Genomic DNA, 21635 nt, shown 5'->3' on the forward strand with positions numbered 1-21635 from the left:
ACAAAGGATAAATAAAATAAACAAATAATAATAACCTGTTTATATGGAGCTTGCCATCACTCTCCACCAGTGAATGAAGGCAATCCAAATACTGCCTCTAGGGAAGGAGAACTGGCCTCGTGTTGCTTGATCTCCTCCCCTCTTTGGGTAGATTTCTAACACCCTGGTTGAATTAATGTACTGGCTTAGAAAAATGGTGCAGATATCAGGACAAGTCCTATATTATCACCTGCAGTGAACATTATTACAGTAAACTGCAGCATTACTGCTTCTGTTTACTAAGATGAGCCTACTTTGAGAGATGTGTGTGAATTCTTGTTAAGCGGACTAGCTTTGAAATATTTAGCATGTCAACACCCGAGCAAGGTTTGCTATCTGTCATTAATTGTAGGCATTTCTGAACCAGTACTTTGTGGCTGCTGCTTCGGTTCCTTCTCGATCTCCTTATTCATGAAACAAGTAAGAAACTTTACCAATATATACGGGCCATAATCATGAGTGCTGCGTTTTCAAACTGGCCTTCAGTTATAACTTAATCATTCTTCTTTATCTCATTCCTGCCTTCCTGCAGTCAGTAAATTAGATGTCACATCCCTGACTACCAGCAGGCTGGACAGCAACTGCCTAAGGCAAAGAGTAAACAAATTAAATGTGAGAAAATCTTTTTGGCTAAATAAGAAAAGCAGATTTGTTTTGTTCAGTCAAACTACTTTTCTCAAAACTAATGCATTTAATTGTGACTCTGAATACTGAAAAGTCAATAACCTGATTAAGTTATAAAGAGATCTGCCTTTCAGCAGAACCAGTACTGCAGGTATGGTTAAGAATACAGTGCAATCAAGGCTACAGGCATTAATTTATTAACTTCAGTGTAACCAGCAACCTAATTATGACATCCTTCCTTTTTGTTTAGAGTAGGTATTCTATGTCTAATGGCATTTACACAGTTTAAGACATTTAATCTATATTTTGTGTTCATGAATTATGCAGGTGCTTGTATACCTTTGGCTTATGCTTCAGACACATCCCTCACACTTACATGCAAGTCAAGGTATGTAAAACCCTGGGCTACAGTGCAAAGCAAAGCAATGCTATGTATGTAATCCTGGCTCTGAATGCCTTATGTATCAGCATTATACCCAATCGCTGAACCTCGGCTGTGTGGCAGACTTGCACACAGAGCACCAGAAATCTCTATGGTTTGCACTTATGCATCAGAGTTTACTCATGCACAAAACGTATTAAATATCAGCAATGTATGAATGTATTTTGCTTACACACTGTTTCACTGTGTACAGCTTCATAGCGTTAATGAACAAGCTGGAAACCTATGCCAGGACTTACAAGTGCCCACATTGTCATTCAGTTCCTTCTTTCATGGGCATGGTCTGATGGGCTCAACAGAAACGCGGGGATTTACTGTATAGGTGTGAGAAAGTACAGTTTTGTACCTACCATAAATGTAGATGTTCGAGTGCTAATACAGCTGCAGTCATAACAGATGGGTTCTCCTGCCATCAGGCGGGTCCTCAGTCGGCCGAATTCAAAAGTCTAGGTCCGGGCGTCGTTGGTTGCGCGCTTCTTCCCTGGCGTCAGTGCGACAGGGGTATAAAAGAACCATTGCCCCAGATGTCAGGTGCCCAAGAAGGCAATACATAAAATTATGAAGTAATGCAATGCAACATAATCAAAAAGCACTCAAACATCTACATTTATGGTAGGTACAAAACTGTACTATGTTCATCGTGCATACAGCTGCAGTCATAACAGATGGGTAGAATCCCAAAGCTAAGAAAAGGGTGGTAGGTACTAGGTGGAACTAGGAGGAACCAAAATGCCCTGTAAGCCTGCAGTGGCAAAGCCTGCTCTAGATTTGGGGTATAATGGTAAGTTGTAGTGTTTGGAGAAGGTATGCACAGAACTCCAAGATATCCTTGGTAGGAACTCCTCGGAGGAAGGCTGCAGAGGTGGCTGTGGCCCTGGTGGAATGAGTTCTAATGCCTGTAGGAACAGTTTTGCCATGAAAGGAATAGCAAAAGCGTATGCATTGGGCTATCCATTTTGAGATTTTCTGCTTGGAAATTGGCTTTCCTTGAGCTCCTACCGCATAGGCCACAAAGAGCTGTTCTGATTTTCTGAAAGGTTTTGTTCTGTCCAAATAATAACGCAGTTGCCTGTGGATGTCCAAGGAATGTAGTAATCTCTCCCCTTTGTTTTGAGGATTGGGATAAAAAGTAGGTAAATGTATGGCCTGATTTAAAGCTACCCTGGATACCACTTTAGGCATAAAGGACGGGTTGGTTCGTAAGGAAACTCTGTCTTGATGGAAGATGATAAAAGGCTGGACAGCCATGAGGGCCTGTAGTTCTGAAACTCTACGAGCTGAAGTGATAGCCAGAAGAAAAGCTGTTTTCCAGGACAAATATTGCAAATCTGATGAAGCAGCTGGCTCAAAAGGAGGCAAAGTCAGTTTTTCCAAAATGAAATTTAGATCCCAAGCAGGTATTGGTTGTTTCCTTGGAGGTCCCAAATTCTTAGCCTGAGAGAATAAAGGAGGATCAGTGTTGTATTCTGCCGAAATGGCTGAGGCATGGATTTTGATGGAGGAGAACGAAAGTCCACTGCTTAGCAGTTCAGCCAAATATTGTAGTATTTGAGGTGAATTCAGCTTTTCTGGCCTTTCTTTTCTCATTCCAGACACAAAAACATTTCCATTTTGCGGAGTAAGCTTTTCTAGTTGATGGCCTTGACATCCTGCACCTCCTTGGAGAGTAGGGCCTGCTGTGATGCTAAGGAATCTTCCATGTGGCTAGATTGAGTGTTTTTAGCTGACTGTGAAGAGTTTTGAAGCTGTGCTGAGTCAAAAGAAGAGGCATTAGAGGCAGGGTCCATGGAGGGAATGAGTCAGGCTCGCAATGAGGATCATCTTTGGTCTGTCTGCTCTGGTCTTCAATAGGACTTTGGGCAGCAGAGGAAGAGGCGGGAAGGCATAAACTGTCATTGATGTCCAGCTGAAAGAGAGCGTCCACTCTCCAGGCCTTTGGATGGAAGGTCCTCGAGCAGAATTTTGTCAATTGATGATTTTTGTGGGAGGCAAAGAGATCTATGTCTGGCCTTCCCCATTCTTGGATTATTTCTGTAAAAGGATGCAACATCCATTCGTGTGGATCTGTCATATTCCTGCTTAGGTTGTGTTTTCCTTGCCAGGCAAGTACTGTGCTTGTAATTCCATTTGTAAGTCCATGGCCATGTTCCAAAGTGATATGGCCAGTCTGCATAGGGGATAGGAATGTGTTCCTCCCTGCTTGTTTATGTACCACATAACTGTGGTGTTGTCATCAATAGTTGACCTGGTTGGAAAGCTATAATAGCATTTATTACTGCTAGCATTTCTTTTGATTGATGTGAAGGTGCTTTTCTTTTTTTTGCCCTTGCCCTGAATGCACCGGTCTTGTGCGCTACCCAGGCGTAAGTCCGAGGCATCTGTTGTGATGACTTGATTTGCTTGAGGCTTGCTGAATGGAAGACCTGTGTTTGTTTGACATGCTTGAGCCCACCACAGAAATTCCTTTTGCAGACATGGAAGTAGTGGTACTATTGTTTCCAAACTGTGGCTGGGTTGAGACCATATGTTTTTTAGTTACCATTGTAGTTTTCTCATATGCAGCTTTGCACATGGGATTAGCAAGATGCAAGATGCCATGAATCCCAGAGCCTGCAGGATTTTCCTTGCAGTCAGCCTGGTGCAATTTGCCAGTGTTCTGAAATATTGAATTAGTTGCCCTGTTTGTGTCCAAATTGGCACCCAGGAAAATTATATTCGAGGGTATTAGCCTTGATTTCTTTGTTGACTGTGTATCCCAGAGAGTTTAATAACATTATTACATAAGCCAGATGTTTCAGAAGAATGGATGCCAGGCATTTTCGGAATACTCTGGGCGCAGTAGATAAGCCAAAGGGCAATGAAGAGAATTGATAATGGGTTGAACCTGCAAGAAATCTGAGGTATCTTCTGCAATTTTGTCTGACTGGGACATGCAGGTATGCCTCCTTGAGGTCCAATGTTACCAGCCAAGACTCCAATCTTTTCTTCCTTGGCGCCAGAAATAGCCTGGAATAAAAACCTTGACCTTGTGTTCGTGTAGGTACCTCTTGAATAGCTTAATTTGTAGCCTCTGTTTATAATGTCCAGGATCCATTTGTCGAGAATAGTGCCAGCTTTCCTCCTAAGGGGCTGCCATTAGTTGTCCTCACTACCTCTTTGTTGGAGAGGAGCTTGTGTCTCTCCTCTGACGATCCTCCTTGTTTGTCCCCCTGCCCCTCGCCCCTGTATCTGCCTCTTGGGGGTGTGTCGTGGCAGGAAAGGACCAGTTTAGCTTTTTCCTCATTTTTCGTAATACTTCCTCAGCATTTGCCCCAAATAGTACATCCTTTTGAAGAGGGGCGCCTAGTAATTTAGCTTCAATTGAGATAACAGAAACTTATTTTAGCATATAGCACTGACTGTTTAAGTTTAAGGCCCTCATGGTTAAGGTAGAGATAGGATATTTTTTTTTCCCACCTTTTCTAAGGATCTGAATCTCTCGAAGGCAATGGATTTTGGCATGCAATGGAAGCCCTCCCCTGGGTCCCTGTGAGATGGTTTCTAGGTCAGCAGCATGGCTTTTGTTTTGTAAAAAGAAATTGGTGGGAGAACCCTGTAGTACCTGTCAGGCTTAACTGGAGCTGGAGGTAGAGAGTCTGGGTTAAGGCAGGCCTCGAGTAAACATCATCTAGGATAACAAAAAATTCCCCCTGCCTTTTTCTGGAATCTGAATAAAAATGAGAAATCTCAGGGGGATAGGAGAGGAGGAGACTCTCCTCATCAGAGGAGTCAAAAAGGGAGTAAGACTGTTCCTGTGTGTTTCAACTTCGTATCAGGGAGTGAGTGGGCCGAGGGTGTCGGTGGTGTAGGAGAGAGGAGCATGTGAGGGAGACATCGCCATAGATCAGGCGCTGTCGTAAGCAGGGGAAGGCCTGAGACCAGGAGAACCGAGGCTTTGGCGTGGTTTCGGTGGTGCGGACGTCGAGTGTCCGGTCGTGTCTTGTCTTTTTTTTCTTGCTAACCGTGTCGGAGTATCCGTGTCGGAGTATCCGAGTTATGATAGTTAAAAAAAATTGAAAAAAAAAACTCCCGCCTCGACGCCCCAATAGCGTTTGTTGAATGTAGCACAACAGTGACACAGACAGAGACCGTGGTGGTGGGTCTAAAACAAAGGTATACAGAGGAGGAATGGAAACTATGCGGTATTTGCTTCCCCACATCGGGAGGTAAGAAAAGGCAACAAAATACTTAGCTTAGCTTTTAAGAAGACTTTTTTCTTTTTTTAAATTTTTTTCAGTCAGGACCGCGACCACACTTGCACTAACTGCTTCTTCTGCTCGCACAGGCAAAGAAAGAGAAGAAAAAAAATGGCCGGCTGGGTTCTTTATACCCCCCCGCACTGACTGCAGGGGGGAAGCGATTTGCGACAACCGACGCTGCTGGACTTTTGAATCGAATTGATCGAGGACCCGCGCCTGACGGCAGCCTTTGAGGTACAAAGTTCTGCAGGTGTGAACATATAAGATATGTACCAAGAAGCTGTCCTCTAAATCTAACTGTGCATTACTATTTTGTTACGACAAACTTGTACACTTTGCACCAAAATCATTCTTTATCTTTCAATATTATTTTGATCTGACTCACCAATGCATTGTGGATTATGCTCAACTTCTTCATCATTATGACATTTATGCATCATTAGGACATTTATGCAGTGAGTACCAGCTCAAACGTCTGTCAGCAAAATTTAGTATACAAAACTTAATTAAGAAGCCTTTTTTTCATGGTAAACTACCAATGAACCAGCACACATACACACAAAATTTATAAATCACCCTGAAAAAAAATCAAGTCTGATGTCTTACAAACTGCAACATACACACGCGCGCACACACACACACACACACACACACACACACACACACACAAGTATATATTTTCTACACTGGGAAAACAATCGGAATTTGATATTTTATAAACTAATTTTCTACCGATACTATATGGTTTGTGAAATATAAATCACAAGACCTCAAACAGTAACAATGACCACATTAATTATACACAGACTACGGAAAATTACAGTTTATTTTACAGACTAAATGTTTCTCATTACTACATGACATATGCAATTACTAACTGGGTGAAAAACTCTACTGATATGAACAAGAAAACAAACAAGAAAAATAAAAGTATGCACACACAGCAAGAACATTTTCAGAACTGTTCAAACTGCTTCTGAAGGTTAAGATGACCTCCAGAGCCAAATTACAGCACAAACAGCCATCTCCTATAAAAGACCTATCCTTCCAACTGACTGAAGATTATATTCAACAGTCTGCCTTTCAAGATCACGTGCAAAGATATTTTTACCCATTCCTTTTGATATCATTTTACTTTTATCATGTAAAGTGGGCTTTCAGATTCGAAAATGTTTTTTTTTTTAATTTAGTTACCTCTGTGGAGCTATATTTATTAACTTAAAAAAAAACTTGTAGTTGTATGCATGTTGGGTATCTGTCCAATGCCTTCCTGATTTTATAACATCTAGTTGCACCTTCTGATGATGTAATGAGGGCAAACAGTGTGTAATTTAATGCACTCAGGTCTTGCTATGCCAGGAAGAGGTACTGAGATTCTGTAACATTCTATGCTGGTGAATACCATTACCTGTTCTGAGCATAGCCCATACTTACCCAATGATCTGGCAGGGCAACTGCGTCTGAATAATGTTCTTTGGCTCAGCAGTTCCACCTGTATGTTACATGTGGTACTGCTGGCAGCCAGCCAGATCCAACATGCAAGTGGAGCTGCATGACCACAAGGCTGTCCAGCACAGAAGCTCCACCTACAGCTTGACATGACTGTCATACCTGCATTCCCCCATGTGGGCACTTGTCCACCAAGGAATGAAAGCTGCTTTTGAAAACAGGAGAATGTAAGCCATCCCCACAGGAGTTTGACGGATGGATGACACTACACTGAACCATGAATGTGTCAGACTTTCCCCTGACTCAGTACAGCTCCATCGATATGTGGAAGTCAATTCTGGCTTCCCATCAGGTGTTGTCTGATGTACCTAGTTCATTGCATAGCTGAAGCTTCTCCCTTGCCAAGAATCCTATTCAGTTCAATGAGAAGCTTTTACTCCAGCACTAATCCAATAAACAGATAACACACACAAACATACTTTACCCTAGGCTATCACTGTGGTAATTCACATACCACTAGCTTCCTTCTTAAAAGGGATCATCTGACGGTAGAATACTATTTATTACAGTGTTACATCTGTGTTATTACACTTTATGCAAAACATATACTTCACTGGGAACTGCACCCATTACAGTTCTCTTACTTATTTGAATACAGCTGCATTTAGTTAGTTCTTGATTTTTTTTCTGTCTGACTAAATGATTGATTGATTGTTCTGCAGTCCACGACACTGAGCTGAAATCTGTTGCACAGTACAGAAAACATGCCTTTCCACTACAAGCTGTTTATACATCCCCCCACTGCATCGTCAAAAGGTAATACATAACACCAAGAAATACGTGGCAAGTGCTCAGCACACAGGAAGCACAAATACAAATTTAGTAAACTTAAAGATAAACAGTAACAGTGAAGAAACTAAGGCAAAACTACGTATTGCAGAATCCAAAAATCTCCCTTTACATGATAAGAAAATAATTACAACAAAAAGAAACAGCAAATACCACCTACGCACATGATCTTCAACTTATAATATACAAACCAAGAAGGAAAACACTGTCACCATCCACCTAAGCTTTGTTACCCACCCTCTGCTTCAATCAAACCTCTTTCTGCTATAACAGTGCAATAAAATTTCATACACTCTACCATTCCAGATAAACCCGCCTCTATGTATACAACTGCCAGTCCAAAACAAGCCCATGCCATCACATGCCCTAACTTTACGGGTCAATCCGTGTTCACTACTAGTAGCATTAACAAATACTTTCTGCCACAGTGAACCCCAGAAACACACCATCTCAAAATCATTGTAACATGCAATGTTTCATCTAACCAACCATGCACAGCAAAACCTAAGCAACATACAAAAATAATTATATTAAATTTTTACAAATCAAAATGCACCCTCATTCCCCATGCCTGGAATGGTGACAATGACAACAGGTGGAAAATTAAAAAAAACAATAAATATAATGCCCCCCTTCAATTCACCCTAACAGTCACTCAGACTGCCTAACCAGATGTTCTCATTCAGGATCAAACTCATTTTAATGAGCGCATAAGCCCATACTGACACTTCTCTTAACTAATCAAATAGCCCTCTTACCATGATCATTTATATATCCATGCAGATAAACACCCTCTCTACCCCAAACATATTATCGAATATAAACCATTATAACTTGTCGGTACTTTTCCGTTATAGGGGCAACACTATAAATGCAGTAGCTGGCGCTTGTAATTTTTGCTGTTAGTAAGGGTTCCGATTGCCAGCTAGCACATTTATGGTGTTGCCCCGATGGAGCTGCATCACTTTTCTATGTGTTTTTTTTCTTTTCTTTTTTTTAACTTTTCCGTTATCGGGGCTCTGATGTTGCCAAAAGGTCGTCTTCCATGCTGTTGTTTGACAATGTGGTAGGCTGTCCACAGACAATAACGATTCTGCTATTAACATAGATCCCAAAGGACTTTACAGCCAGAGGTCACAGTCCTCAAACTTGTGCCTCAGTAATCAAGCTGTGTGACAGTGTAAGCATCGCTCTTTGCATGACCCCCCCCCCCCAAAAAAAAAGAGACAGATTTTACTGAAGATAAGTGATATGTGCTAGCCAGATTATACTCGGGAAATGATATTAATATCAATACAGTCTTATTGGGAAGTAATATTCTTCTGTGTGTGTACATACGTCATATTACAGTGTAGACTTTTTCAAGCTACAAATGGCATTTCATACCTCTCAACTGTCCAGATTTTTGCCATATTTCTGGTGTGTTACACATCAAATTTGTATTTTTTTTCAGTGACTGAAGTCAGTAAATACATTTGAGTTTCTCTGCACGTGAATCACAACATCAAAGCGATTTCCTTACAGACAATCCGGGCTGGGACCAATGGTCGATTGGTTACCCGATGAGTGCACTAGCTCAAGAGAAGTAAACTGAAGAGCTTTCACATGCCACCACTATGATAGGCTGCTGAAATTCAGAGTAATGTACCAGACATACGGAAGATAACAGCTGTGAGAAAATTACAAGCGCCATCTACTGCATTTACAGTGTTGCCCCGATACCGGAAAAGTACGAACTTGTCACACTATAACAGTACTGCAGCCTTGGAAACAAAGTCATAATCCAACTGAAACACCAATAAAACCACATTAAGAGTCTACACCACATAAAATGTCCTTTCATCAGCATACACCTCAATTTAGCATTACCACCTAGAAACTTTAATCCTTAATAAACATACTATATCCTACTGGAGGTGTCCTGGAAATATTAGTACAAAATTAATTTGCAAACAAAAAAAATGAAATGTTGCACATATCAACTTTTTAATAAGTTTACAACATAACGGCAGTACTAATATCACAATCACAAAAAACTGCCAGACTTTAGCAAGAATGCACCCTACTGAATTATTTCACTCACAAAACAAACTTAGGACCACACCAGCCATGAAAACCTGTCACAGCAGTATTAAAACCTATCAAACATTGGCTTAACAGGCTAATATACACATTTGTAAAACCACATTAGAGCAAACACCACAAAAATGTTATCACAACATTCGCAGATTATTACATTCACATTTTCGTGAGATAACATGGATACACTGTATTTTAACATTCATCAACTGCAGATGACAAGTCTACTTACTAAAAAGCTGTAATGCACAATAACATATTTGTACATTTGCTTATGAGACAAAACAATAGTTAATTTAAACATCCACTTCTTTTGAATCTTTCTGTATTACCCAGAATGTGGCCCTTAAAACACAATGCTACTTTGACACTTAAAATTGTGCAATATAACAAAGCTGTATGTTCATGTTTCCTTTTAGATCTGCTGAAGTATGCAGGCTAAAACAAAAATGAAACAGAGCTCACTACTGTCAAACCTTTTTCAGCATAACTCCAACTTGAATCACCATGGCACACTTCAAATTAAGGGCAAATGAAAGCCTAGTGCACTCAAAACATTAAATGTAAACTCCCCCTTAGAAGCGGGCACGCAAAAATATGTGCAATAGCTATTGCAAAAGCAGCACAAATGAACAATTGTGTATTAGGAGCCTTGACTTGTAACTTTCTGAAATACTCACATATACGAAAATATTTTGATTTACAATTTAAAGCATTTTAGAATATGGACCTATCCCTATAAACCTTGTCTTGGTCTTACTACTGAAATGAATGCGCACCTTAGCCATTATACTCACTTATGCAGTCATACAGAGAGTAAACAACAGCATTCTGTAAGCCTTCTCAATGTCCATTCACCTCTTAAAAAATAGCCTACTGAACCATTTTACCATCTTCATCTTCCAATACACGTGAGCTGCAGATTCTCTCTCTTAGCTCTGTTCTCCAATGTGGCTAACTGCTGTTCAATGTACAAGATTTCATTGCTTACTTCCATTGACTTCTTACATCTGCCACTCTTTACTGCAATAAATTCAAGTCAAACTCTTATTTTAGAAACTCAGTGAAATCATCTGCTGATTTCTCAAGCAGCTTCTTGTGACAACTAAGAAAACATGATTCTTTTATTTGTTGCTAGGTAGCTTCCACAGCACCATCTAAATCCATTTTCTATAACTGCTTCACTGATTGGTTGTTGTCTTCTTCAGTAAATAGCATTTGCACAACCACAGAGAGTCCCTCGTGATCCTTCGGACACATTTCTTCTTCCATTTTTCTAAGATCCAAAAACAGCACCTTATTCTCCATGACTTTACATCAAAATCTCACTAAAAATAAGAAGTTATGTACTCACCATAACGTTCCATCTGAGTAGATAAACTTCATTTGTCAGCAACCAATGGGATTTGTATCCAACCCCAGATCAGAGCTGGCAGTTTTCAACAGCTTTAGAGCCGAGCTCCAAGCTTCTCCCCCTACCCATAATCCCCTGCCAACCCTGACTGACCTCAGATCAAGTTTGCCCAAAAGCAGATACTGCCCGAAGACTAATACTTTCAAGATAAGTGGGTAACACCCATGGACCTGAGTATGACAACATTCATAAGTGAGGGGGCAGGAGGGAGGGACAGTTGCTGACAAATGAAGTTTACCTACTCAGATGGAACGTTATGGTGAGTACATAACTTCTTAATCTGAAGGAGTTAACTTCATTTGTGCAGCAACCTATAAGACAGAGTCCGCAGCTACCTGAACCTTGGGCGGCCTTCATGGAAGGATGTTTCAGAGCACTGCAGAGCCGAAGGATGCTCTCCCTCTGGAGATAATGTCCAATTTATAGTGACTGATAAAGGTATGAGATGAGGCCCAAGTGGCTGCTGAACAAATATCATCCAAAGAGACTCTAGCTCTAAAAGCTGCAGAAGCAGACATAGACCGAGTAGAGTGGGCATGGACTCCCTGAGGTGCGGGCCTGCCAGAACTTTCATATGCTAAAAGGATACACTGCGAGATCCATCTAGACAGCGTGCTTTAGACACAGATTTACCCAAGTTAAATTTGGCAAAGGAGACGAACAACTGGTCAGATTGCCTATGACCAGATGTCCTGTGCATGAAGAAGCGAAGTTGTCTATGCACATCCAGTGAGTGTAATTTATATTCCCCTTTGTTTTGGTAATTAGGGAAGAAGACTGGTAGGTTGCTGGACTGGTTAATATTCGATTCAGAGGCAATCTTAGGAAGAAAGGAGGGATTTGTCTTGAGGTAAACTCTATCCTTGTGAAAAGTCAAATATGGGGGTTTTACACAGAGGGCCTGTAGTTCAGAGACCCTTCGAGCCGAGGTGATAGCGACAAGAAAGGCCGTTTTCCATGACAAGAATTTAAGATCTACTGAAGCTGCAGGCTCAAACGGGGGAGCTGTTAAGGCCTGAAGCACCAGCATTAAATCCCAAGGAGGGACTACATCCTTCACTGGAGGTCTGAGCAGAAAGGTGCCCTTCAAAAAGGTCTTACACAATTTCGTGGTGATCAAAGGGCCCAGTTCATTTCCCACGTGATAACGAGAGATAGCTGCTAGCTGAACCTTGACTGTGGAGGAGCTAGCCCCCTGATGAAACAGCCCTGACAGGAAGTCTAATACCGCTGGCAAAGGAGCTGTGAAAGGATCCAAATTTCGACGTTCCACCCAAATGGAGAAATGTTTCCATTTGCTACTATAGATCTTTCTAGTAGAAGGCTTGTGCGCTGCTACTAGAATAGTTTTAACTGGGGAAGAGATACCGGGAGTCCTAACTACAAGTGGAACTGGAGCAGCCAAGCTGTGAGCTTGAGATTGTCCAGATTTGGGACTGGGAGATCTAGGGGGTGGGATATTAGATCCGGACGGAGATCCAGAATCCAAGGGGGATTCACCAGATGAGATCAAAGGTAAGGGAACCAGGGTTGACGAGGCCAGAATGGGGCAATGAGGATTATCCTGCTCCCCAATCAGCTGGCTTTCTGCAGAAACTTCAGCATCAGAGGAAGAGGAGGGTAAGCATAAAGTAGACCGGGAGGCCAAGCGTGTACCAGTGTCTCTCTCGGAGGTTCCCCGGAGGGGGAAATGAGAGCGAAGTAGTCGTAACATTTTGTGTTCGAGGGAGAAGCAAAGAGATCGCCAACAGGGTTGACCCCATTCGGCGAAAATCTGATTCGCTATCTCAGGATTCAGAGACCACTCATGTGGTAACAGGATGGTGCGACTTAGTCTGTCCGCTAGGATGTTGGACCGCCCCGGAATGTGCATTGCTATAAGAAAGCGGTTGATGGAGATCGCGCATTCCCACACCCTCATGGCCTCTCGACAGAGTGGGTAGGACCTGGTTCCCCCCTGTTTGTTGATGTACCAGACGACAGACATATTGTCTGACTGAATTGTAATAGTTCCTACAGGAAGAAGGTGCTGAAGTGCTTGCAATGCTAACAGCACTGCCCTCATCTATAGGACACTGATATGCAGAGAGGTCTCCATGGGGTCCCACGTGCCTTGGATTGTCCTGCCCGAACAATGCCCCCCCCCCACCCGAGGCGGGAGGCGTCCGTGGTCACTGTGGCTAGGGGAGGGGCTATAGAAAAGGGGCGTCCTTCCTGGAGATTCGGAGATTGGAGCCAACATAAGAGGGCCCTCTTGCAAGCCCTGCTGATGGGAATGGGATGGCTCAGAGGAAATCGAAGGAAGAACCACTGGAACTGGAGGGTCCATTGCAAGACCCTCATGTTCAAATGCGCCATTGGCAAATGGTTGATTGCCGCCGCCATCGAGCCTAGAGCCCTCAGGACCAATTCCGCCGGAGGAGCTGGAGAATGTAGAATGGCCCACACACGTAGCCTCAGGGTTCGTAGCCGGTCTGTGGTCAAGAAAGCTAGGAGCTGGTTTGTGTCTAATCTTGCCCCATGAAGTCAATAGCCTGAGTCAGGGCAAGAGAAGACTTCTCTATGTTGATAGTGATCCCCAGCCGGGGAGCTAGACGAAAAAAGTAGTTTCTGGCTGCGCGAGTAGATGCCTTGTCGGGGTGGTCAAGAGCCAGTCGTCCAGGTACAGGTAGACCTGGATTCCCTGAAGCCCCAGGTGGGCCGCAATCACTGCTAACACTTTGGTGAACACCCTGGGGGCTGTGGTGAGACCAAAGGGAAGGACCCTGAATTGGAAATGACTGGCTCCTAGCCAGAAGCGGAAGAACCTTCTGGATCGCCTGTCCATCATAATGTGGTAGTATGCATCCTTGAGGTCTACAGAGCACATCCAGTCGTTCTTCCGCAAAAGGGAGAGAATGGATTGAAGGGTGACCATGCGGAACTTCTCTTTGGTTACTGACAGGTTCAGGAAGGAGAGGTCGAGGATAGGTATTTTTTGGCACCAAAAAGAACCTGGAGTAAAACCCCGACCCGCACTGGTCTGGGGGGACGTGTTGGATGGCTCTTTTTTCCAGCAACTGCTGGATTTCTGTTGCTGCGGCCTCCCTCTGATCGGGTGGGACATCGGGGAGGTATCTGGGGCTGCGTGGGTAAAGGGAAAAGGGAATCTGATATCCTCTGGATATAATGTGAAGCACCCAGAGGTCTGTCGTGATGGACTCCCAAGCTGCTAGGTGCTTCGAGAAACACCCCTCGACTGCCTCCAGACTGGAGCAGTCGGGCAACCCCTCATGGGTGTTGCGTGGGTTGGTCCGAGAAGGGTTCTCTGGAGCCAAAGTTGCACGGGCCCCCTCTGCCTCTAGGGCGACGTCCACCCTGCCCTCCTCTGCCATGGAAGGGCTGGGAGTCCGGAGTGTCACGGGACTGTTGCAACTTCCGGAACCACATCTTCTTCTCTCCCTTTTGGTTCTTGGAGAAGGACCTCTGGGGAGCAGAGAAGCGGACTCCGATGGCAGACGTCTTCCCATCCTTCTTGCTCTGGATCAAGGTATCGCAAACAGTTTTGCCAAAGAGGGCAGAACCATCGAAAGGGGCATTAGCAAATGACGCCTTGAAGGGTTCCGCGAAATCACAGTGCCGGAGCCAGGCCTGGCGCCTCATGACAAGGCCCGCTCCACTGGCTCTAGCGGCTCCCTCCGTGGCATGGGATAGAAGCCGCATACAGGTGCTTGATATGGATCGGAGAGTGGCCATCTGGGTGGAGTGCAAACGTTTGTCCTCCGCCGACATGGACTCAGGGGGGCAACGCAGCGTACTCTTTGATAAGGTCCCGCTGCAGCCAAAGCACATGTGCCATGTAGTTCAGCGACCACACAGAGAAGGTAGCCAAACTAAAGACCCGCTTCCCTAAATGGTCCATCGACCAAGACTCCTTGCTCGGGGGATGAACCGAGGGACTCTCCTGAGCTAGTTCCCTCTTGGTGGCAGCCGCCACCAACATGGCATCTACAGGGGGACCCTTACTTCAGTGGGACTTGTCAGAGGGTGGGCTAAGAATTTTGTCCAGGCGCTTGGGGACTGGCTCCACAGTGTCCGGCTCCTTCCATGCCCTGGTAGTAATCAAATCTACCAGGGGGTCGGCCGGAGGGGACACCCAAGAGGTAGATGGGCCTGCTTCAAACGCCTCCAGGAACATGGATTCGTCCGAGGTAGGCTTTGGGGCAGACCACTCCCCCTTTATGCTGAGCATCTCCATGATGTCACCAAATGAGACATCTTCGGGGGGTGATCTTGGGGAGCCTTCTCCCTCCTCCAAATCTCTGTCCTCAGTCAAGGACTCGGGGGAGTCCAGGTGCCTCCTTTTGCACTTTTGCTTGTGAGGAACCACCTCGGGGGGGCTGTCCGAGGAGGTCTCACCAGCCAAGTCTTGTTCCCAAGGAACGACCTGGGATGTCAGAGCAGGCTGTCCCTGGGGCCGGGTGATGGAAGTCGGGCCCAACTGAGAAGGAGTGCAGGGTGGAGCCGTGGCAAGGGCCGGGGGCCTGGAATCTCTCGACAGGGCCCTCTCCACCACGTCGAATGCCGAGGGAGAGCTGCTCTCTCTGGGATCCAAAAGCAGACCCTCCCTTGGATCCGACGGACGGATCGGGGCCGGCGCTGAAGCGATCGGATCTGATGGACCAGTATGCTCCGACCTGGACGGAACTGAAGGCATACTGATACCGCCGGATCCGAAGCTCAACCCTCGGCTCCAAGAGCTTGGGTCCGATGGATCCGACAGACTCAAGGGAAGTGTTGGCGCAGAAGTACCCGAGACTATTGGCGCCAACACACCCCCGGCTCCAAGGCTGCCCGGCTACGAAAACTCCGAGCCCGGGAAGCGGGACGGAGAAGAAGCTATCGGGGCAAAAAAAGGGGTCGAGCTCAGGAGCACTCCCATCTGCAGTTGGGCCTGGAGGAATCTTATCATCATCTGGTCCAAATCTGCATCTGTGAGACTGAGTAGATCTCGATGAGGCCACCGAGGCGGGACGGGAGTGTTGCCTCGATGACCTCAAAGGAGATCGGATCTCCTCCTCCTCAGGACCGGGTGAAAAGAACGGGGACCGGATCCAAGACGGAGGAGATCCAGAAGTCCTGGAGGGAAAAGACCGCTTAGCCGGGGGGCCGAAGCGGAGGCCTCGGCCCGCCGCTTGTGGTGCTTCTCCCTCCTTTTCTCTTTCCTGACCTCCCTCGCCTCCGGGCCTAAGGCGGGAGGTTGAGTCCCGGCTGGGGGGAGAGAAGCAGGAGTGGCGGATGCCGCAGCCGCAGCGGGAGCCACAGGAGGACCGGAGGTAGAAGCCGAATCCGGGGTCAGAAGACCTGCCAGAATCAGCTTGGACCTCTGGTCCTTGAGTGCCCTGGGGTTGAACGCCGCACAGATGGAACAACCAGAATACAGGTGTTCAACCCCAAGGCACAACACACACCGAGTGTGGCCATCCGCCGGGGACAGCTTATGGCCACACTCGGTGCACTTAGAAAAAATCAATTTTGGGGCCTCAGCCATTTAAACTAAAAAAGAGAAACACACACGTTAGGCCCCAAACACACACAACCCTAACGGAACCACGAAGGAAGGGGGAGGTAAAAGACCAAAAAATATATAGTTAAACTAGTGAGGATTTTTACAAAAAGGGACCTGAAAACAAACACGACCAAAAAAAAGAAGAAATGAGAGAAAAAAGGTAATTTTTTTCCTCACAAAAGTCTCGAAGGCTTGGAGCTGTAGATCAAGCTGCTGTTGGATAACCACGGCAAACTAGATCTGGGGTCAGTCAGGGTTGGCAGGGGATTATGGGTAGGGGGAGGAGCTTGGAGCTCGGATCTAAAGTTGTTGAAAAATGCTGGCTCGGATCCGAGGTCAGATCCGAATCCCATAGGTTGCTGCACAAATGAAGTTAACTACTTCAGCTCATAATTTAAACATATTATAAAACTGAATTCATGTTTACTTGACAGACAGGCTGAAGGGAGTGACCAATTTCTTCAGATCACCATGAGGCTTACTCCCAGTTTGTTGTGCGTTTGATATTCTTCTTTCAGAGCACATCATATGTTAAGATCATAAAATGCACTGGCAAACATGGCGTGCAAATGTGTATCAAATATCCTTTGTTACGCAACACTTGGCTCAACAAGACTCTGTGACCAAGACAGGCATAGAAGAACAGAAGCTTTCCACAGGAGATGTAAGATTTCCAGGCAAACTCTGCCATACACACAAAATCGGTAGAATATAGGGAAGACTCAAGAGCTGCCATTGTTCAAATTGGAGTTCGTCGTGGTAAATGGCAGTGAAACCCTCTCATATCCAGTTGCAGAGACTGGGCCATTCTACAAAGGCCAGAAGGATACAGATGCCCAGGGTAAACAATTCATTCTGGCAACACTGTTGGACTAGCTTAACCAGAACAGCAAAGAAAAAAAATATACAAAAAATTTTGCAGGTACAATAATGACTACACAGGAACTGGAAATGGCTGGATCAGCAACCTTAATAACCACCTTTACATTTGGTTTCAAACTAAACAAGTAACAACTGAAAAGGCAAAAATCTTATTTAGGTGCTGCATGCACTTGCTACTGAGACAGAAGCTGGATCTATACTGTATTTCCTTGGCACCAGCTTTAATAGCTGACTTTTAGCTACACTGCATAGTTGTAGCTGGCTCCTTATCTCTTCTGAATTTTCAGATCTTTAAAAGTACCACATCACTATAAAATATGACAATCAGAATCATACCATAGAGAAAAACAAACACAGCACAATGCTTTTCTTAGTTAATTATAAGCTGGTAGATTAAGACCAAGTGTATTATAAGAAGTCCAAGACATGAAAACAGTGATGCAGGCAGAGCAGTTACACGCAGTGGGAAACTAGACAATTCCAATGACATGCGGATGGTGCGGGACATGTTATGCTGTTAATAACTGACCCCTTTTAACTGGCGGTGGGTGGGTGGGGGGTGGATATGATTATGAGTAATGTAACACAAAACATTCTTAAAAAGTGTACCAAACACAAGGGTGTTAATACCTTCATACAACATCTGCTGCTCTTATAAATGTACATTCCTCACAAAATGTTTTAAGAGAAGAATCATCACTTACTCCAAGATCCTTGAAGCTTGCAATAGTGTATTTCACAAGTGACAATGTGGCACATTCACCTGGAGGAAGACATAAAATCAAGAATTTGTGCTTATTTATTATGACTTAGTTCCCATGAAAAGTGCACTGCCTAGAAAACATGACCCTGTGAAGCCAGAAAGTAGGATGTGACACATATTCTACAACAGAACACATGGTCTTGATAAAGTCTTAACAGTATTGTTTATCTTGCAGACACAAAGTAAAGGGTTTGATTCTCACTCAAGTTCTAAGGCAGGGTTGGGAATTGGCATTATTGCTAAGGTGTTTACCTTGTGACAAGAGATACAGAGTTTGATTCTCAGCAAGAGAAAATGGCTAGGCTTAAAATGGCCCACAGTGGCAGCTAACAACCTAGTATCTATAAGCCATGGTACATGACCTTAACTCTGGAAGTAATAACAACAACAATTCGGCATTCCGGCTTCACCACCCTTTACTGGAGTTATAATTTTACCATTTCACAAACACTTTGTAAATTCTGCAATAACATTTTTTGCAAACTTTCAAATACTAACAATGGTTCAACCATGCTTGCAACTACATTCACATGTCACATCAAAACACTCAAAGCATATGTCGTAAACAAGAATCGATAATTATGACACCTTATATTTCTGCAGGTTCTGCAAACAGCATCTAGTATCTGAAGATCTATGAACAAGCAGGAAGGATACTTAGAGTTTATAATTGATACCAAATGCCAATCCTGAACATCAGTTTTCAGGTCTTTACATTTAGGGTATTCCGTCACCAAGTGGCATTCAGTGGTTAGACAGAAACTGAACTTCTGTTGTCTGGCAGGAGTCTTTCTTTTCTACTTGGCTGTAAAAACATTTCCTGATATAGGGTGGAGATAGCCCTGGGCCAGAGAAAAGTCTGAATAAGGAATGTTGAATTGTTGCAGTGAGACAACACATCCCAAGGCTACTGTAGCACTTAACAATGTTTTTAGTAAGAACACTCCATGCTGTTCTGTGTTTTGCACAAGTACAAGTGGAGATGGAAGAAAATATGCTAATATGATAGAAAGGACCTACAGTCTAGATTCTTGTGACCTATGCCCCCAACCCAAGAATGGACCTTCCCTTTGGGACCTCATCCTTCTATGTTACAGAAGGACTTAGAGGTGGAAAGAATGGCAAAAATGAACAAATTAAGGAAGCAGTTAGATGGGGGGTATATCTACGAACAGGATTCATGGAAAAACAAAAGTACAGTCTATACCCTGGCAGTGAGAGTGTCAACCTTAAATCGAGTGAGTAAAATCAAGTTAGTCCTATGCTGTTGTTTGGCGCAGAACTCCCTTGAAACAACTAGCAGATGTTACCACTACTACAGTAGCATGATGCTAACTGTAGTTGGGATTCAGTTGCCATCTTGTTTGTAACGTGGATAAACCACAGAACCAGGTTGACAGAATAAGCTTAGCACGGACTCATTTCCGTGCCTGGGAAAAGAGCACAGTCATTTTCCCAGAATGCCAGAAGTAAAGTCATACTTACGCCATTCCTCCACCATTACCCAGGCATGCTCAGTAAAACACAGACAAATAAATGGTCTATGTCAGGATAGAAATGGGCAATAAGCATAATATTCATTCATTCTTAATGAAACAAGAACAGAACTACACTGACTAGTGGACATACAAGGAAGGCAAAGTTGAAGCATCTTTTCTGTTTCCATGACATGGAATAATGTAGCTGCCCAGGCTCTGACCTAAGCAAACAGAGCTGCTTTAACTGGGGAATTTACAGGTGTAGCAAAGTACTACAGTGCAAGGAAAGCCCTGAATCACAGCCTTGTAAGTCTTGGGGAATAAGGAACTCAGTGGTATTGTTTGGCAGTTTTGGACATGCAATCCACATTGTTAACCTAGCTGTTTACAGCCCAATCTAACCACCCCCAGGTACTTAGCACTCTTAGAAAGACTAAACTGTACCTTCCTTATATAAGGAAATATGTAATTTAGTCTATCAACAAGGTATTTCCCTTAACAGATGAGGAAAGTCCCAAAGGGTACACAAGACCAGTCATATTTCCACCAAGTTTATCTGCACACACTATTCTGAGTGGCTTGGGAAGTCCATATGCAAAGTTAGTCCTAAAAGTTTTCATGATCAGAGGAATGAATCATTTGTTCATGATTAAATGCAATGGCTGGTGCAAACAAAAGCAATCCCCTTTACAAATGCAGGTGACACGAATCTACCTATAACAATTTAAAAAGTAAAAAGTCATGGTCAATCAGATGCCACGTAGTTATAACACTTTGTCCTTAAAGGAGTCACTTGCATGTATCTGACAGGCCTTAACTACAGGAGGTATAAGGTATTACACAGTGAAGACCATCTTCGCTGAATTTACCCTGCAATTTTTCACTAAGGAAAACTGTGGTGACAACCACCGCTCTAGTACAGTAGACTCAACTGTGGATGGGCTCAGCCGCTTAGAGAGGGCTTGTTTGTTAAAAGTTTTTCTTTCTTCCCTTTTGCACAGCAAGCAAATCGCTGATCAGTTTTCCTGAATTATTTTATCTTACACAAATAAAATCGCAGCTGTCTGCACATCCAAGGAATATAGAGTTCTCTGTTGTGCATTCTGTGGCTTGGTGAAAACAAAACTGGTAGCTGAATAATCTGACTCGGGGTCATTTCAGTAACTAATTTAGGCATAAAAGAGGGATTGGTGCGCAGTGTTACTCTATTATGATGGAACACCAAGAAGGGTTCTTGGCTCATAAATGCCTGCATTTTTAAAAAATGCCTAGCGGAGGTGATTGCTGCCAAAAAAGTACAGTTCTGTAAGAACTTATTAGAACATCAGATGTCCAACTGATCACTGCTGCAGTACCAATAACTGAGGGGACATCTTGCCAAGGATAGCCATATGTCTGGCCAACATACTAAAGCACACCAAAGCCTGGTCGCCCTCCCCTTGTACAGTAAATCCAACATAGCATCTCATTACTGTGAAGCCAGAGGTACAAAAAGGATGTGTGGGCACAAAAACACTTCAGGACTTTCTTGTTCCGGATAGGACTGAAGCAGAAGTAGGCAATACACAGTGTACGAGTCAAAAAAAAAAAAAAAGTGGAAAAAATAAGGAACCCAGTTAAGCCCAACAAGAAAGAACAGAAAAGGGGGAAGGGAGTAAGGAAAGGTGCAATAGTGCAACACTGATAAGTCGAACATCTACTCTTACGGTAACTTCTCACACCACTGTACTATTTTTTTCTCTGATCGCTGCTACGTCCTATTGACTAATGGGAGAATTGCAAAACTATCGGAAAAGATAGGAAGAGAAAACCTAAACAGGATTACAGTCT

General features: G+C 43.9%; 1 protein-coding gene across 3 annotated transcripts in view; it reads right to left on the bottom strand.

Annotated features, from left to right (window-relative positions):
* The window catches only part of GPAM (glycerol-3-phosphate acyltransferase, mitochondrial), a 921522-nt gene that overhangs the window by 8818 nt on the left and 891069 nt on the right, over positions 1–21635 (bottom strand). For all 3 annotated transcript variants that reach the window (XM_044055836.1, XM_044055838.1, XM_044055837.1), the window contains exon 21: positions 18269–18327. In XM_044055836.1, coding sequence (XP_043911771.1) covers positions 18269–18327 — 59 coding nt within the window. The remainder of the gene's footprint in view (positions 1–18268; positions 18328–21635) is intronic.

This window comes from Protopterus annectens, chromosome 14.part0 (assembly GCF_019279795.1).
Source record: "Protopterus annectens isolate FY-2018-M chromosome 14.part0, PAN1.0, whole genome shotgun sequence".
Taxonomy (NCBI): domain Eukaryota; kingdom Metazoa; phylum Chordata; order Ceratodontiformes; family Protopteridae; genus Protopterus; species Protopterus annectens.